At 47.0% G+C, this 19288-nt stretch overlaps 1 protein-coding gene across 3 annotated transcripts; it reads right to left on the bottom strand.

The window, feature by feature from the left end:
• Positions 1-6256: 6256 nt before the first annotated feature.
• Positions 6257-18113, bottom strand: IGBP1 (immunoglobulin (CD79A) binding protein 1). Of its 3 annotated transcripts, none has more exons than XM_019536232.1 (6): positions 17917-18113; positions 15202-15513; positions 12023-12218; positions 10859-10941; positions 7691-7803; positions 6257-6782 (listed from the first exon to the last, which is right to left on the bottom strand). In XM_019536232.1, exons 1-6 carry the CDS (start codon positions 18096-18098, stop codon positions 6634-6636), a joined length of 1035 nt encoding a protein of 344 aa, XP_019391777.1. In that variant the 5' UTR covers positions 18099-18113; the 3' UTR covers positions 6257-6633. The 3 variants fall into 3 exon arrangements, with proteins under 3 accessions (XP_019391777.1, XP_019391778.1, XP_019391779.1); XM_019536233.1 differs by having other exon boundaries at positions 6257-6779; XM_019536234.1 differs by lacking the exon at positions 17917-18113 and adding an exon at positions 16628-16671.
• Between the last annotated feature and the right edge of the window lie 1175 nt (positions 18114-19288).

Below are 19288 nucleotides of genomic sequence, written 5' to 3'. Positions count from 1 at the left end.
GTAGAAGGCCACCAGGTTGGTCTGACAGGACCTGCCACTGATGAACCCGTTTTGGTTGCCCCTAAGCATGCAGTCCCCCGCTGGCCCCTCATGAATGTGTGCCAGCATAATTTTCTCAAACAGCTTGCCTAGGATCAAGGTAAGACTAACTAGCCTATAGTTTCCTGGGTCCTCCTTCCTCCCTTTTTTGAACAAGGGAAGCATGTTGGCCCTCTTCCAGTCCTCCGGCACCACATCAGAGCACCACGAGTGCTCGTAAAGCCATGCCAGGGGTCCTGCAATGACCTCAGCCAATTCCTTTAGAACTCTAGGGTGGAGATCGTCTGGGCCGGCTGACTTGAATACGTCCAGCCCCTCCAGAAGCTCCCTAATTAGTTCCTCGCTAACCTTTATTATTACTGCAACATAAAATTACAGTCTGGTTGTCAGCTAAAATGAACTTCCTTCAATTAACCTATCAGAGACATGGGTAGAAATAGATGCTTTGTGATTTTTATAGGAGTAGCTACAATAGCAAAGCACTTGGTAAATGGCGTTGGTGAGGCTGAAAGTGCAGGAACCCTGTAATCTACCCTGCAAGATTTACCTCTTAATAATCTGAGATATTTCCAATGGGTTGGATGTATGGAAGTGTGAAGAAAGTCTTCTGGAAGGTCTTAAACCATGAACAGGAATAAAGGGATTAAGGAGGCCAGCCACCATTCTGAAACAAGAGAGCAACCTGTTGAGATGTCAGAGGCTCATAATGGGATATAAGCCTTCATTTGTCTTCAAATGAAAATAAAAACATCCAGGAATGCAAACTCCTATCCCTGAATTATCAGGGCACCACTTTCCCTGATCCAGATCTGAGAAAGCCCTTGTTTCAGCAAAATCTTGTAAGAGGGTTCTTTGAAAGATGGAGAGTTGGGAGTGAAGTGGGAAGCAAATGGACTTGCATGTGCTATTACTGATAACTGCATGAACCTACTGACTCATGGAAACTGCCCAAACAGGTGAGAGCCAAAAGGTGAAAGACAAGTGGACACAGATCCTTCAAAAGATCTAACTTCTCTACTGCAGCCTCAAGCCTTCTATCAAGACAAAGATATCAGGGTGGCTTTCCTGAGGAAAAGGTGAAGAACTGCTTGCTTTCTCTTTGGGATTGGTAAGTACAAGTCAGAGAATGCAAAGCAGTTCTTAAACACTTTAATGAAGGAAAGATCTTGTCAGTCTTTAAGCCGTTGCAGCTCTCCCATAAAAGATCTTCTGCCATGGTTTGCACCTTCCTGGATATTCCCAGCTACTGAAACCAACAGGATTTCCACATTGTCACCAGTGCAGCCATTATTAGATACATCCACAGCAGTCTGTGGGGAGATTTCAGATATTAGTTACTTTTCTAGTAGATGGATTTTAATCATTCTCTCTGCTCTGGTGGGAGCCTTTGTGTAAGCAGAACCAGTTTGTCCCAATACAGATACAATATGGAAACTGGCGGGCAGAGTTGTTTTCTGTCAAACAGCCAGTCTCTTCGGGGCCCTTTCCCTTCCTGGTGGAGGCATTTGCTACTTTGACCTTTCCTAAATGGGTGCTTTGACAAGTGACCTTGGCACCAGTTTCAAAAGAAATACTTGGAGAACTTGATAGGAACATGGTCTTTCTTGGAGGTGGCAGGTTCTGAGCTGAAGCCTGCTACACGACCTTTGCAAGCTCTAAGATTCCCTGCTTAATAGGCATGGTCAGTCTCCCAGACATGGAACAATGCAGAGTGCACAATCTTCTTTCCAGCAGGATGTGAAATTTCTGACATGGCCAAGAGGTGTTAAAAACCTTGAAGTCCCTCCTGTCTCATTATGGATGGTGACAAAATTGCTGGCAAGGACCAGTTGCTGCACCACTTCTACTTTCATCTAAGATTCATGGCTGACTGGGTTAAGAATATCTATAGTGCTTCCTAGAAAGACATTTCATCCTATAGAAGAGGCAACAGCAGCTGACTTTCAAGCAGGTACCTGCATGCTTTACTGTAGTGGGAAGCAACCATTTTGGCAGACTTGCCACAAATAAGCCCTATGCCCTCTCCTAGAGGCCCTCTGATCTGCTACTCAGGTTTCTGCTCCCTGCCCAAGCTTCTGCTTTGCTTTTAGCTCCCTGCCCCATCTGCCACTGGACTGCTTGTCCCTTCCCCAGTCTGCTGTGTGCCACACAGAGCCTGCCTGTGCTACTCCTGTCAGAGGTTGGCCACCCCATCCTACACCACAGCTGACAACCATATGAATGGTGGTCCCAAAAGAGACTCTCATGGAGCCTTTTTCTTGTCAGATCCAAGGCTTCTACTGCTCAAACAGCAATCTCCAGAGTGTCTTTCTGAGTCCCAGGAGGGAGCCCATGGAGGGGAAGTGGAATGTGTCTCTACCGTGTGCCAATGGAGAAGGATGCGGCCAGCCTGGAGAGGGTTCAGAGGAAGACCACCCGCTTGGTGAGAGGGCAGCAGGACAGGCCCTATGAGGAGAGACTGAGGGACCTGAACCTGTTCAGCCTCAGCAAGAGGAGGCTGAGCGGGGTCCTGAGGACCTGGTGGCTGCCTACACACTCATCAGGGGAGATTAACAGCAAATAGGTAGAGCCCTTTTCTCCCCAGCACCACCTGGGGTGACAAGGAACAATGGTAATGAGCTGATGGAGAATAGGTTTAGATCAGAAAGCAATTTTTTATAGTTAGGGTGGCCAAAATCTGGAACCAGTCACCCAGGGAAGTGGTCCTTACCCCTACTTTCGAGTAGTGGGACACTGTAGCAGGCTGCTACCTCGGGGCCTTTTCAACCAGGCCTCTGCTCCTTAAGCATCTCTCAGCATGCCTCAGTAACACACAGTCTTTCAACAAATAAATTTAAAAAACCCCCCAAAAACCAAAAACCCTTATTATCCCAAACACTAGGAGGGGTCCACTCTAGCTCCGACCTTCCCACAGCAGGCTTGCTCTGCTTGGGGCCTGTTTCCCAGCTCTGATGCTTCTCCTCGCAGGTCTCTGGTTCTGCCTGCTGGGGTTTTTGATTCCCAGGCAGCCACTCCCTCATTAGTCTTCACACAGCTGCAGCTCCTAAGCCAGGCTAGCTGTATCCCAAAGGGACCCTGTTACAGATGATTTCTTCTGTGCTAGGGCACTGCTACATCTTTAATTAGGTAGGGCAATTAGAGAGAAATGGAGGGTTCAGAGAGCCCCTTCTTTAGTCACTAGCTGAGGAGCTTGAGACAAGTAACATTGACATTTGAGTCTCTTCAGAGTACTCTAGAAATAGAAAGGGAGACCTAGGTTCCAACTCACAGCATTCCTCTAGCAACTTCCTACCCTTCTTGGGAAAGTTGACAATTGGCATCTTCAACATCTTAGCTCAAGAAGGAAGGAATCAAGGGCGGGTTAAGGCAGTAGGGAGAAAGACTGAGCTCTAGTTCTGTTTCTATCCTTACAGGCTGAAGTGTATTATCTAGTACTTGAAATGTACTGGATAATAAACTTAGGCAGGCATCACTTGTCATCTGTGTCTGCTTGGAAAAAGAGCAGACAGAACAGATTAGAATTGTGCTTTTTATTTTTAAACAAAAGGCATAGTTGTCATCACCAAGTGGCATACAAGATTGCAAGAGAGGCAAAGTTTAGTCACCTGACAGTTGTCTTCCATTGTAACAACTTGAATGCTCAGAGATGGGGGACTCTGGACCTGCTATGAAAGAAAGCATTGGAAAAATTTGAGAACTACAGATTAACTAACAGTTGACTAAGTACAGAATCAAAGAGAAGCAGACAGATCATGCCAGGGGTGCCATCTCACCACTGTAGATGGGTGAGCTCCTTTAGTTCTTTATAAGTGGGAAAAGAAAGAACACAGGCACAGCCCAAACCACTGACTACTACAGTTAAGTTTTGACTGATATAACCATCGACTAGTACAGAGGTTGTCAACCGGGGCTACGTATACACCTGGGGGTACATGGGAAGGCCCTAAAGGATATTCGCAGGTGAGTGGGGACAGAGAGCCACCACCCACCACACCACACCGCCGCCTCCCAGGAGCAGGGCTGGGGGAGCATGAGGGCAGCAGCACCCCGCTGTGGGCTACACAGGCACTGCCCAGCTGGCTAGATGCAGAGGGGGCAAGCTTGCACCCACCACCCCATGCTGCTGCCACTCTGCTTCCAGCCGTGCACCACCCCACCCCTGCTCTGCATCCGGCCGTGCACCACTCCCTTCTCCCCCTCCCCACCCCGCATCCAGCTGCCAGGGGTACACTTACTAAAAAAGGTTGAAAACCCCTGGATTAGTACATAGACTGCTCAGACTATGCTGAAGCATTAACCAGTGTAGGCTTCCTAGAGCAGTAATTGATACACAAAACTACTTACACATCCTGAAACTTACATGATTACTTTTCTATAGAGTCCACACAAGGCTAAAGGTCAGCTCATAAAACTGGTGTTAGACACTCCAGGACACCAAGAAAAGAGGCAACATACAAGGAGTAAGATGACCTAGTAAAAGAGGCTTTATTATTTGTTAAGAACATGATATGGAGGTGTATGATGTTAACAGAAGAAGTTTTGATCAGTGTATAAAGGAGAGTCTTGGAACCTTTGGTGTTGTGGATTCTCTGTTTAACATGTTTTATTCTGCTCACCATTGAGTTAACATTTGTTTCTGGTCCATCCCCTCTTCACAACCAGTGCAAGATGATTCCTTACAGCTTCTTTCTTTCCTTTTTTTAAAGTTAGTTTGGAGACTCCAGAGAGCATTCCACAAGCAGACTTCAGTACTAGAACAGTCAGCCTGCATTTCCTTAATATTTTCCCAGGTTCCTAGACCTCTTTTAAATAGGTGGCATTGAAGACAGAGCAGGATGTACATTCCCATTATTGTTTAGGAAGTCTTAGGACATGAATTATTCTTTTGTATTCTATAAACTACTGTTATGGCCATATGAAGTCTGCATTTTATATCTAAATGATGGAAGCCATTATGACTATGGTGGCTGTTATACTATGCCCATGATCATGACTTCAAGGCAGAGCCCTTAAAAGAATCACATTTACATTATTATAAGGGCTGTGCAAAGCTTCGGTCGCCGATTCAATTTGGCAGAGATTCGGCTCGATTCAGCGGCTGAACCTCTGAATCCAAATCGAATCAGGAGGCCCTTTAATCGCTCCGAATCAAATTGGAATTCTCTAAACCGATTTGGAGAAATTCGATGATTCGGACATAGACACAGCTGTAAATGTTTGTTCTACATACCTCAAAAGTACCAGGAGGCTTGTGAATGCTGAGCTGATGGGGCGGATGGAACGTTCCACAACAGTGCGGGGCCCAGGGGGGCAGCATGCTTCAGTGGTGAACCTGGAAGTGGCCAGAATGTGCAGAGAACCCTCCCCCGCCTTTGCAACTGGTGCCTCCTGGGGTCCCCTTGGGGCCAGTCGCTGAGCCAGGGGGGCATACCAGGTGTTTCCCCATGTGCTTGGCCATGGACCCAGAAGTGGACCAGAAGTACTTCCAGGTCTGCCGCCAAGCACATGGGGGACCCCCATCACGCTCCTGTGGGACACTTCATCTGCCCCACCACTGCAGCATTCATGAACTGCGCCTGGTACCTTGAGGTACGTAGAAAAAACATTTAAAGCTGTGTCTATGGCCAAATTGCTGACTTGGCAAATCAGCATCGAATCTTCAGATTCAGCCAAATCAAATTGGGACAGTGATCCGAATCAACAAATTGAATTGCCGTGCACCGATTCAGGCTAAATCTGAATCGAATGTGGCCCATTTTTCACACCCCAAATTATTACCCTATAAACCACCTTTGAGAAGGGCAGGTAGACTGAAAGAGCTGTCATGATTGACTGGTTGCAGAGGATTCTCCTTGTAAAAAGAGCCTCCCCACGGTTGCATAATGAATTTAGGAGCTGTGGTGCTTGAAAGCAAAAAAATCAGTCACTTGCTCCTGAATAGCCGGCAGCAACCTCACACTTCCTAACCCTCCAAGTCCTTGGAATGTCACATGAGCCCAGCAAAAAGCCCAGGTAGTTTTGTGTTTGTCCACAGGCATTCAGAAATAAAATGACTGCAGCTACAAGGGTGGCCAAGTGCCATCAGGCTGTCCAGCATGGAGTATATTGTGAACATAAAGTAAAAAACCTCTGCATTCCTAGTCAGCACATTCAACAAAAAGAGATTCTCACGTACACATTTGATACATTTACACTTCTTGCAAAGCACAACAAGGACTACGCAGCACAAGAGATTTTATTTATTTTAAAATAAAGAAAATAAATACATCCACCAACAATACAGAGAGCCACTTTCAAATTAATGTACTTTGTTATATAAGGACTCCCTCTGCTCAGGAAAATAAAGGAGCTTTGCTTTGACCCCTTTAATAACAGCCCCACTTGACAAAGCTCTGCCATGTCACTACACGTGACAAGTTCATACTCAGTCTTACACTTAACATAAACCAAGACAACTATCCTGTTCACTCCTCTTACATATGTGACCCACTGAGAAGGAAAGGATACCTCTGTATATGTACAGTTTATTTACCCATCCTTTGCTACTGAATGCACTCATCTGAGACTCGTGCTCCTTGTCCCTTGGATGCCTGGTCAGCCCATGTTCTGTCGATTGCCATAACCCCTAGGGTGTGTATCTTTCCAGTCATCCCAGCCCCGGGCTTTACGTAGAGTTTCTTCATTGTCCTCTTCCACCTTTTTCTCCTGTTGCTCTTGTTCCAGCTCCTCATCAGCAACCTCAGCTAGAGGTGAAGAGAGAGTGTAAATTAACAAGGAAGATCAAACCAATGAAAAAAAAATCAGCTGTCAAGCTCAGATCTGATGCCTTCTGAAAAATTCTTCAAATCAGGGGCAAACACATCCTAGTGTGGGCTAGGTCTGAACTACAGGGCTCCTTGTGGGCTAGATCAAGAACATGGCACAGGGTGGTTTTGGAGGCAGTGACAGCTCCAGCTCCTGCCCAGTGTACGCAGCAGTGGCAGTGGCTCCAGCTCCCACCACGTGCCCCATGCCCAAGCTAGAGCTGCTGCCAACACATTTCACATAGGGGCAGTAACTCTGGCTCTAGCACATAGCATACAGCAGTAAATACTCTGGTTCCAGGTCTGGCACAGGACAGCACGGCCAACGTGGTGATAATGAGCAGAAGGGCCAGAGGGCAACCTGAGCTGTCAACCCTTGCACCCTCCTGCTGCTGATCACCATGTCCACCAGTGCCCAAGGGCCCCCAGTCCTACAGAAGGCCACTCCCTGCCTCCACCCCAACTTCTGGTAACCTACTGGTAGCCCTACAGCTCTGTGAGCTAGATCCAGCCCAAAGGCCTTGCATTTGCATTTGAAGGCCCTGCTTTAGATGGAAAACACTTCCTGCCATTTGTGGTCTAGCTACCCTGGTAACCTGCCTAGGACATTAGCTATTGCTCAAGGTTTCAAAGGAAGGTGCAAAAAAGCATCCAACAGACAATTATGGAACAAGCTAATAGGAAAGTTTCTTCCTAGTCCCTATTAGTTAATGGTTGACATATGCCTTTAAACACAAAAAAATTCTACACCTTCTGTTTTTTTACTCAAGTGTGACCACAGACATATCATAAGATGAGAAAAGACTGAATTCATTCTACGGTCTTATGTTTTCCCCACTGGTCCATACCTGGTGTTCCCCGAGGTACACCTTGATCAGGCAAGAGTCCTCGCTTCTGGTGCTGCTCATACCAGTCATCAACTGTCATAGTTGCTAGGCTAGGATAGCCAGCACCAAACACCCTACAGAAAGAAATGGATCAATAGCATACACAATGTGTTTAAGGCCAAGTTGGCCTCCTTACAGTCTAGGCACTTGAACATATTAGCAAGGCAGTGTTTCCAGTTCAATCTCACATACCAACCAGTCTGACCTCCCACTCAAGAGATTCATTAGTAAGTCCATCCAAATGAATCCTACTGAATTTTATTATCCAAGTGTATTTTGCCTTTTTTCCATTAAGTGCCAAGTGCCTTACTTTAACTAAAAGTCAACTGAGGTTTTGTCTGAACAGGGTGATGCCTGGTATCATTGACTCAAACTTCTCTTATACTACTGCAAAAGATAGGGGGGTGGGGAGGAGAGGTTTCTGTAGTCCCCTTCCCCTCCCCATCTACTCAAAGTGGCTGCATTTCAAAGGTGGCACATCTAAGAGAATTTGCAAAACCTTTTAAGAGCCCTGTCCAAGAGGAACACTTGACAAACAAAGCTGACACACTAAGGAGTTCCATGCATGCACCACACTAACAAATTTGACCCCAATCAACAATCTCAGGAACTTGTTAAGGTCTCTAAGACATAAAAGGCACTCAAAAACAGGCAGTCTTAAGATCTGTGCCCAGGAAGAGCTTAACAGTTTTTCCACAAGCCTGACAATTTGAGTTTGCCATTCAGCCCCTGCTTTCAGAGTTCCCATTCTCCATTTATCATCTCTCCTGCACTGACTTGGATATTTCTCCATCCCTCAGGATAAGCTCCTTTCAGCCAGATGTAGGTCCCAGAAACAAACAGTGATTGGGGGACCCACAAAACGAGATAAGCAGGGTAGTCTGGTCATCACTCGAGCCCTGCACTCTCCAATCACCGCTACCATTAACCTTTCATCATTCCTGCTCCAAGTTCTATGCAATAATGGTGCCTTATCCTCCTCCTCTGGAAGCCTGCTTTACTGACAGAATCTCTGATGAACAGCAGGCTGCTTGTCCTGCCCTCTGCTGAGAAAAAAGCATTTCACAGCCTGGGTTTGGATTGCTCCCTCCCCTGCACATATATGTTACAATTTTAATTCCATCCCTTGGAGAGGTTTCTTTTCCTACAGTATAATCCTTAGTTCTCCCAGTCACCTCCCTCCCACCCCAAAGGCTTGTAACTCTGCTATTATTCCAGGACAGGTGAAGCCTTATTGCATCTGCTCTATCTGGTGGGGCTGCCCAAAGGTTTGCCATCATTCTTAAAGCCACACATTTACTGCTGCTGCTTTTTAGTTCAGTTCCAGTCATTAATCTCAACTATTTTTCCCCTCCAGCAGCCTTAGCAGAATGTCTGATAATAGTTTTGTTGTGTCAGACTATGGAGAACACAAGCTTTGGATCCTCTCACTACCCTCCCTTTCCTCTAATGCCCTCATTTAGTAGTTTTCCACAAAAATCCTAGGTTACCTGTTTGACATCAGTCTCTATAAAATTCACTAAGACTTGCTAGAAACAACAATGGGGAAATAATTGACTTGGGAAGATTTTTTTTTTTTTTATAATACCATCCCCACCTTAGACATTATACTAGCTGCTACAACAGTAGAAAGATAGTTTCCAGAGCAGTTTTTCTCCTGCTGTCTTGCTTTTTCCACTGTTTGTAGTATGGCCTTGTGGGACCCTTTATGAAAAACAGATATCAAAGTATAACTAACTGTCCATCATCTGGAAGACAGCTGCACCATTTCTGCAGTCCACTGATACGATTTAACTCATACAGCAATGTTCAGGGTTGTTGGCTGTAGCCATATTGGTCTAAGGACATAGGCAGGCAAGGTTCTTTGGGTAGATGCGGTATCTTTTATTTGACCAAGTAAAACAGTTGGAAAAAAGTTATTTGCAAGCTTTCAGGCACAAACATCCTTCAGGCACTGGGAGACTCCGCTGCTGCTAACAGTTCTCCAAGGTAGAAAAGAAGTTGACAGCATAACAGTGGCAGAGTCTCTCAATGCCTGAAGAATCCAAAGAACCTTGCCTACAGCAATCTTCAGGCACTGGTGACCTCTGCCCAAATTATTCTCAACTCACTCCTCCCAGGACACAGTTTTCAGCAGTTGCAGTTCCCAGCCACTAGCAGCTAGGAACCCCTACCATGTGTTGTGATGCACATAGCTATTTGTGCATATATATCCCCCCTACCCCCAAGACCACTGCAAGAGATTTAGACAGGATTTGGCATTAGTATTGGTATGGATGAATTCTATAGCTATAGCAACTGGCTTGCAGGTAACCAAGTCTTACTAGCACTACTGCAAATCAAGGCAGAGACTGCTTTGTTTTTAATACTGTTGATTCAGCTGTTCAGACTGAGGGGTCAGACAACAGAGAAAGTGGGAAATAGAAGGGTTCTGCTGCTGCAACCGTCACCTGACACCAACCTCTACACAAGTGGTCACTGTTACTTCTGCACCTTGTAGAGACAGCTGTCTCCTTCAGGGGTCTAATGACCCACTCCTAAGCACCCCAGTCTGCCTTACCTAGGAACCCCTGCCACGCTGACCACTGTACATCACCCCCTCCCATACTCTTGGGAGTACTCTGCCCACCCTACAACCCTGTGAGATCCTTTTAAGGGTACTATAGGGTGCAATAAGTAAGCACTGTAGGAAACAAGTAATTCCTTACATGCAGTGCCACTGCATTCTGAAAAGTTAGAGGGGTCCCTTGAGTCTTAAAAGGTTCAGAACTGGCTTAGAAAGACACAGGAACCCCTGTCAGCTGCTCAAATAGCAAGAACACAGCAGATACACCATGCTATTTTCAGACCTCTGCACTCCAAAGGGAGATGGGTCAGCACAATGGAGTGCGTTGGGAATGGGGGAATTAAGGAGCAAGGATATTGCAGGCTCCCCACCCCTTGCATACACAAAGCCTGATATAGTGCTTGTGAAAATAACTCTTCCCTATATCCTTATTGAAAAACAAGAGTGCCCCTAGCTCAGCTGAGCTCCTTATAAACATTCCCAGCAGGACGACACTCACCACTGCAAGGAAAATACAGCCATGTGACAGAACTTATGTCTAACATGATAATGGTGTAACTTACTTAGCCTGGGCAGCATCCCGAGTAAGAATGAAAGGTTTCATTGGGGTCCTTGGCTGCCGTGGAGCATGAGATGATGCTGAAGACTTAAAGAGGGAAACCAAAAGCAGATTACTATCAGAACAGCCTCCCTTCATGGACTGAGGACAGCACACTGCTCTGACAGCCGAGAAGGCAAGCATCTAACAAGTTCTGGCATTAACCAAGCCTAAATCACAACCTTCACATGCGAGCTGCTGCCTATCTCTTCATCTTGTGCCTCAAGTCATTCCAGTCCCGAGTGAGAGCAGGAAGCTGAAAAAGCATGAGGCAGCCTAACCCAGGTGCAACTCCTGTGGAAGAGAATGTCAGGAACAGCTGTTTCTTCTAGGGAAAACAGTTTGTGCTCTGTAAACCCAAACCAAGCACCAACTTTATTACTGCATAGCAAGAGAGATGAGCAGGGTACCAGTCAGGCTAGCCAACAGCACTAGAGGGATGGGTGGCTGCAGTACACAAAACCAGTCTATAGATACATGTATGCAATATTATTTTTGTTCCCAATTCTAAGCAACCCTAGCAACATAGATGAGTAGCACAGTGGTTGGACTCCTGCAGGCAGCATCATTCTGTAGGTTAGAGATGTCACATGCTGTTGAAGGAGCTTTTTACTGTTCATCAGATGACTTTTCAGATGAAGCTTAGGCTTGGCTTAGAAAAGGCCTACATACCTGTATCCTGTGATCATAATGTGTAAATTTTAGTTCTAGAGATCAAGAGACTGGCATAACCTGGCACCGTGCCAGTAAAAAGGGCAAACCGCCTCTAACGTGTCTTAGGGCACATTAAAGGTAAGGTATAAAACCCTGATATTTCAAGCCCTGACCACCAAAAAATAGATGTAATTGTATAGATTTTGTCCTGGTTTGGCAATGTAAAACATGATTAGCCAAGAGACCTTACACTGATTTCACATATGATCCAGCCAGGATTTTAATCCAGGACCTCACATATGGAACTATATTAAAGCTCAGTCATATATTAACTATATTAAAGCTCAGCCAATTCATAACTTCAGCTGACAGGGTTATTTGATAACCTTTCCTCTTATGTCTCAGCCATGTCTATCATCAACCCCAGGTATACACAAAGGTGACAGTACACGACAACCCCACGTCACAGACTTACCTGTTTTATTGCATCCCTGCCTCTCAAGATCACCATTTCCTGGTCAATGCTCTCAATTTCGTCCAGGCTTGTGCTGATCCACTTCTGGATGTGCAGCAGGTAGAATTCTCGCACTTGTTCCTCATCTGCTTGGCCACTCTCTACAAAGGCTTTCATTGAGGCCAATCTATTTTCCACCTCCTTTTTCTGCTTATACCTGTCTCAGGGAGGGAATAGGAGCATTTAACAAACCTCTCTCAAACAGCCTTTCCAAATGTACTTAACTGCTGAATTTTTTAAACAGCTGGTTTACGCTCCTGGAAATGAAGTCAAGTTAATACTGAGAAGAGCCAGTCATTCTAAACAACCTGCTGCCCCATGCCCACTAACGGTGGAGGGGTTTTTGTTTTTAAACACTCTTCTGTCCCTGACCGAGTGCAGAGCAGTGATTCCGAGATCCCAGATGACTGCATGGCATAGGATGCATCTTAAAAGAAATTCCTTGAGGAATTATTACCCATTCAGTTCACAACTCGGTAGCATTAAGATTTTTAAAAGAGAGTTTTTGCATATTTTAATACAAGTTGGCAACTAGAAATCAGGAGAACCAGCAGCACAAGGCAAGTCTGCTCACAACCACTGGTGAGTGCTCTAAGCTTTAGTGTAAGAACTCAAATGTGAAGTGCAAGGAGTCTTTCCTGCCCATCAAATAAGCACCCACCTTACTAGTCATGTTCTTTTTTTGCCTAAATGAAATATAGAGTTCAAAAGGGCTCCACTTCTCTTATGAAGCAGCTGAAAATATATAAAACAGTTGCATACATGCAGCAACAGGCAGCCCTATAAGCTCCCCCCCGCCTCTTCCCTCTTAGTTTGTCATTTGGTTATGATTCTTCCTTGCACAAGATTCACTCAAACAAGCACTGGTTCTTTGCCAGTCTGAGAAGTACCCAGCACAACTGGGATGCTCAAAAATAAAATCAATCACACACGTTGTTGGTGGTTCATTACTTTAGCACAGGTAGGACAAGACCATAGCTACTGTAAGCATATATATCCACCTTGCTGTGAAATGAGACTTACTGCAAACAACCAGCAGGCATCTAAGATTGCCAAGAAGCTTTCTGTCCATTCAAAACACAGTATTTCAGTATGCATACTAATTATTTTCAAGCTTCAGGAAATCAGCCCTTTTGAAAGAGTAAGAGTCAAGGTGAAAGACCCTGTAAATTATCACAAGTAAAGGGATGAGTGATAAGCAGCAGATGCTCCAACAGCAATTGTCATAGGTGCTTAAGAAACACACCCTTGACATGCTTCAGAAAGGTCATGTTTCCTGGTAAGACACAGTATGCTAACCCAAATGCCTGGAGCCACCTGAGCATACGTTAGGTACTGCAATATGGGCCTAGGCAACAAGATTCACCACACCATGCTAACGTTCTCCTCAGCTGTTACCCAAAGGAAAGAGGCACTCAGAATTCATGATCCATTTGAAGATTTACCCTCTCCACAAACCATGAACGTAAGAACTGATTAGAGTCAATACCCCTTCATTAGTGATCAAGATGTCAGAGAGAAGCCTAAGATAGAACCAGCTTAGGACTGTCCAAATGGCAGTCTGTGAGCAATCTAATCAAGGCCCGTGGACAAATTCCTATAGTATGAAAAATAAACAACAACATAGAAAAACAGAAAACTGAAAAAATAACTTGTTTACACTGTGGCAATTGTATTACCATACTATTCCTGAAAAAAGAAAAGATGTGGCCCACAAGAAAGATGTGAACAGAAATTTTAGCCTCTGGTTAATAGGCAGAAGTTGGACAGCCTGGTCCTGGTTAAACTAAATTCAGCTCTTCAGAGTTTGAGTCCTTGAGTTGAAAGCTCAAAAAGAACTCTGAGCTAGGGACTAGAGAACCATATGAATTTTTACTTAGCGAGACATTTTAGAATCAAAACATCCTTCTGGCACAGTGCCTTCTGCTGAGGATTTACAAGCTACAAGTAGAAAATTCTCACTGCTATCTTCAGAATGAAGCCAAGTAGAGAACTAAGGAAACTGGAATTCACATAGCCTATGAGAAACATTTTTTAACATAAAAAACACTGCACTGAAGCAGTACATGCTACGCAACAGAGAAACCAGGGCTTCCAGCATCCTTCTGGCTTGCATAGCTGAGACAGGCAGCCCTTTATGGCTGAACCATTTTATTACTATTTCCCAAGCTCTAGGTCCAGGGGTCAGGACATGCAGGCCAGGAGCAGGAGGAGGTGCTGTGGGTCAGGATTTACAGGTGCTGATCCAGGCAAGACAATTTTGTCACATTTATCCAAATTATACCCGTCTAATCAAGGTCAATGAGATTTCTCATTGTTACCATCAGCTGTCTAACTCCACAGAACCAAAAATGTTGCAGCTTACTACCTAGTACAAAAGAAACAAACCACAGAATAGAAGCTTTCAAGATTTTCCATGTAAAGCAAATGCATTGTGGCTAACAACTAAGGGTGCCTCAACACAAACAGCATCTTAAACAATAAACAAATGTAGGCAATGTTGTTCAATTGTTGTCCTTAGGCTTACACTGAAGATGATGCAGCAGTTTTGGGGATTTTGAGGAGTGATGCTTTTGTCCCATGGTGAAAAAGCTTTGAAGACTATTGGTTTTGTGAAGAGATTCTATTCTGCTATCCGAAACAAATCTCTTCCAGCTTATTTGGAGCAGCAACCATGGCTCTGTATTTATGTGACACAAAGCAGGGATGATGATACTGAGGTCCTAGCAGTGACAGCAGTTGGGTTGTAACCCTGTGCTCAGAAATTTGCTGTTAAAACATCTTTGCTGTGTTGCTGAACCCCTGGTCTAGAATTCTCCTGCCAATGTGCTTATTAACAGGAAAAAACCACACCACTAAAATTAATAGTTATTCAGTTTGTGGAAATCTTAATAGCAGAAAGGGATCTATTGACTATCAAACTAGAATACATGTATTTAACAAACAGGCAATGGAAAAAAACATAATTTGTTCACCTTAATTATAAGCTTCTCTGCCTATTTGATAGTCCACATTTTTGTCATATGCTCACTATGTACTTTGTATTGCTTTGGGTGGCCGCCTTTCTCCTCATTCTGCACCTGCAACTGTTTTACAAACAAAAGCCGAAAAACAAAACAGACAAACAAACAGTGCCCTACCTTTCGATTTTTGCTTGTCTGTTTACTGCCATGGCCACCAGACTGGGCTGGCCAACAGCTGGGCTAGCCTTGGATGTACTCTCTGAAGACTCATTTTCATCAGGACTCTGTGGTGTTTCTGGGAGTTGGAACTTGCCAATTTGGTAGCTCTTGCAGAGCTTCAGAAAGTTCATGAAGTGGGCACGAGCACTCTGTACATGCTCCAGCCGCTTGCTGAGATTGATTTGCTTCAGGGTAAGGGCCCCCAACAAGGCAGGCAACAGCAGATACTTCAGATCAGCAGATGCTATCTCCTCCAGCTCTTCATTTTGGCTAAACACAAGAGAGCAGAGAGTGAGCCACAGTTTCCCCACATTTCTGTCCTATTTTGGTTCAAGTCTATGACATAGGTAGGAAAAGACATCATCAGTCTCTCTGCCACAGGGGGAAGGACAGAGGGAGATGGATGACATACACTTCTAAATAGAGGTGCACCATTACATCAGTCCATATCCTATTGGCACCGATAAAAGGAAAATTGACATCTTGCTGCTGCATCAGGGGCATATATCAAGGGCGTGGTGAACGACTGTTCACCAGGGTACCCTTGGGGAACACTAGGAGTAATGGTCACAAACCCCTTAAAGACCGTTTCAGGATCAACATTAGGAAAAACTTCTTTACAGCTAAGGTGTCCAGACTCTTGAATAAGCTCCCTCCAAAGGTGGTGCAAACACCTACCCCGGAAATCTTCAAGAGGAAACTGGATGATCACTTTGCTGGGGTCACCTGACCCCCCCCAACTGTCTTCCTTCCTTGGTGCAGGGGGCTGGACCCAATGATCTTCCAAGGTCCCTTCCAGCCCTACAATCTGAATTATTGGCAATAGGCTTTTTTTGGCCAAAATGGCTGATAACACTGTTGATAAATGCCACGTGCATGCACACAACCAGCCCAGCAGCTTGGAAATCAATATCTGGCTGCTAACTCTATAGTGGATCTGCGCATGGGGCAAGGGAGGGCTGCTGCTGCAGACTAGAAACAATACCAGGCTCTTCCCAGGGAGGTTGTGTGAGGCTGGGGCTGTACTTAGAGTGAGTAGTGGTGTTGGAAGGGAAGCTGTGGGGTGGGCTATGGCCACCCTAGGATTCACTGCAGACTCCCCAAACACCCTTATCCCATCACCACTGCTGTCTGCCCCAGCACAGCCCTGGCCTAGACCCTTGCCAGGAAGAGCCTGATGTGCAGGCTGAGGGCAGGCTGGAGCTGGGGGCAGGGCCAGCAAGGATCCAGGGGCACATACCCGCCCTCAGGAGTGCATGCAGCAGTGGGAGTCAGTCCCCCCCACCCTTGCACCCCTCACAGCTCCATCCCACACCCCGCCTCAGCCCCACTCCCACCCTCACCGCTGGGGCCTCAATATGGCCCCTCCCCTCAACAGGCTTACCAGCTGGATGCTGAGCTGCATATCTCCATATCAGCAATCAGATCAGTATCAACTGACATGGATTGTTAATAATCAGCTACCAGTACTGGACCAAGAAATCTTTATTGGTGCACCCCTATTGCTAAACATGGAGATAACTTTGGAAGTGGAAACTCAGAGGCCTCATACAAGACCTGAGGATATAGAAGGCAATACCTGAGTACAGTAGCTTAGATGGTATATTACCATCATGCCTTTTAGCTTTGTTTAAGATGTGCAGCAAGACTGATGGCATGAAATGCACTTCACCAGCTAATCTGAGTCCCTCTACAGCTTACTGCATGCCTTACTATTATACCCCACTTCCAAGAGCTCTAAACCAGACCAGGAATAAGTAGGGGCCACCTTTCAGCCCTGGACCACTCCACCTGCAGCCTGTGAGCCAGATCCGGCCCACAGTGTTGTGTCACCTGGCCTGCAGGGACCCCCCACCACAAGTCCAGAAATCTGGCAGCAGGGGAGCTGTGCCACCGTTCCCCTGCTGCCAAATTTCTAGGTGCATGGGGAGCCCCAGTCCCCATGTGCTGGATCAGGTACCTGATGCCAGCATCCAGGGCTGGGTGAGGGCAGTACCACAGACCTCAATCCTGGTGGGAGGAGCCAGGAGGAGACTGTGCCAAGCCCCCAGGGCTTGAGTCACAAGAACCGCCACTGACTGGGCCAGACCACAGAGCCATCGCATGCAGTCTCCTGTGTCACACAGGGACAGGGACGGGGACAGGGAGTGGATGCTGGGGGAGGGGGATGTTTCCACTGTCCCTCTCCCACTCGCAGCCCCCAGCACTGCACGTCTGGGACAGTCTCAGACCCGTGCTCCTCGCTCCTGCACTCAACTGCTACTGATGCCCCTTTCCTCCAGAAATATGTCCAAGCCCCTGTCGAAACTGGCTCCGCTCCGAGATCCCACCACACCTTGGGACAGTCGGCGAGAGGCAGGACCTCCTTGTGGTGGTTTTAATCTCACTCCCTACTCGTTTCATCTTGTGACCCCCTCGCTCTTGAGAAATGAGTCAATAATACCTCCCACCTCGCCCTTGTCTTCAGTGAAGGGCTTGTATATTACTACTGGTGAACAGACCTGGGCTCTTCAGTCTCCCGTCACAGGGAAACCCCCCGTACCCTGCTTGCCCCGCTTGAGGCCCGGCTCCAGAAGCAGCCCGTAGAGGCGGCAGCTCGGCCCGGGGAGGGAAGCTCGCCAGGGGCAGCCCGCGGCCCAGCTGAAGGAGGCGGTCGAGGGCCGCGGCGCCCACCTGAAGAGCTCAAGCTGCGCCACCCTGCGCGCTGCCTGCTGCAACAGCTCCAGCCCGCGCCGCACCCGCTCCTGCAGCGCGGCAGCAGGCTCCACGCTCGCCTCCACCTCATCCAGCAGCTGCCAGCCCGACTCCAGTAGCGCCGCCAACCGCGGCGGCTCTGCCGCCGCCGCCGCCGCCATCTTGGGCAGGCCGAGACGGGGATAGCTTCCGGAGCGGCGCCATCTTGGGAGGGGCGGAAGTGATGTTTGTCCTCAGCGACAGGAAGAGGGGAGGGGGCGGAGCTTGGCCGCAGCATCGCTGCCTTGTACACTAGTCTGGGCTCTGCCACACGGCGCATAAGCCGCTGCGGCGTCTGGTGGGGCTGTAGGGGGCGCTCGCTCGCTGCGGCTGCGGGGCGGGGATGAGCGCGGCGGCAGTTAGACTGGATGTGGGTTCGAGCTCCGCGCGCTCTACGTCGCTTGGCAACGGGCGGCTTCAGTATGCGCGGAACCCGCGCGTGTCTCCCGAGCGGCTGTCGCGCTTCGTCCTGGGCGGAGCCTAGAGCCTCCCTGCTGAGGAGAGACGCGAGGGCGTGGGGGAGGGGAAGGGTTTACCAAGGTAGAGAAAGGCAGTCGGGGTTCATAATCTGTTCTCACACACGACACAAGAACGGGGTCACAACATGAAACGTGCAGCTGTAAGTCTAACTCTGCCACCAGGGGGGTATTTTATCACCCGGGAAGGACTCATTGCTGCCAGGAGCCAGTCTTAAAAAGGGCTCGAGCAAATTCCTGGAGGAAAAGGGCACAGATAAGCACTGAGCATGGGGCAGGGGCCTATTTGCCACTTGCAGGCCAGGGCCCACCCAATAAAACTGAAAGCTGCCTGGTCAGTGGCAATTCTTGTGTTCCTATAGGACGGATAGAAGAGAACAGCCTAAACCAGCCTACTTGGATTTTTGCAAATTGCAATCTTTGGTCTCTACATAAATAATTGATGTATCACCACATCTCCCATATGTCCTTTGAAAAAGTGCTTATTCCTCACCTTAATTAAATTCCCACAAGGCTTTTGTGCCCTTTCTTTCCTTACAGATGCCAGTTTCATGAAAAGTTGATCACAAAAAAAAGAATGCTGTGGTAATTGTCTTACATTCCTGCAGGCCGCCTCTGAAAGGGTCCCCAAAGCTCTTGACTGAGCACTCTCTATATAGGGTCATTTTGTTCCCTACTGAAATGCAGATCTCTAGGGTGGGACTCTCCAGCTTTTTAACACCTTGTTGCAGGGTTTATTAGCGCAAATTATACAGAGAGCAAAGACTTTTGGATCCACCTGAAGCTTCAGTGAGGAGATGAAGGCAGAATATAATCATCAAAGCTGGAATGTGGCC

The sequence above is a fragment of the Crocodylus porosus genome, unplaced genomic scaffold (assembly GCF_001723895.1).
Source record: "Crocodylus porosus isolate Cpor-Errol unplaced genomic scaffold, CroPor_comp1, whole genome shotgun sequence".
Lineage (NCBI taxonomy): Eukaryota > Metazoa > Chordata > Crocodylia > Crocodylidae > Crocodylus > Crocodylus porosus.
The sequence above is the reverse complement of the archived record's forward strand: the minus strand, read 5'-3'. Positions and strand labels throughout refer to the sequence as shown.

Excerpts from the sequence above, each read along its gene's own strand:
- IGBP1 (XM_019536232.1), bottom strand. The coding sequence starts at position 18,098 with ATGGCGGCGGCGGCGGCGGCAGAGCCGCCGCGGTTGGCGGCGCTACTG. Across the intron at positions 12,219-15,201 it reads AGACAAGCAAAAATCGAAAG|GTATAAGCAGAAAAAGGAGG; the intron begins GTAGGGCACTGT and ends TCCCTGAGACAG. Across the intron at positions 6,783-7,690 it reads TGTACCTCGGGGAACACCAG|CTGAGGTTGCTGATGAGGAG; the intron begins GTATGGACCAGT and ends CTTCACCTCTAG.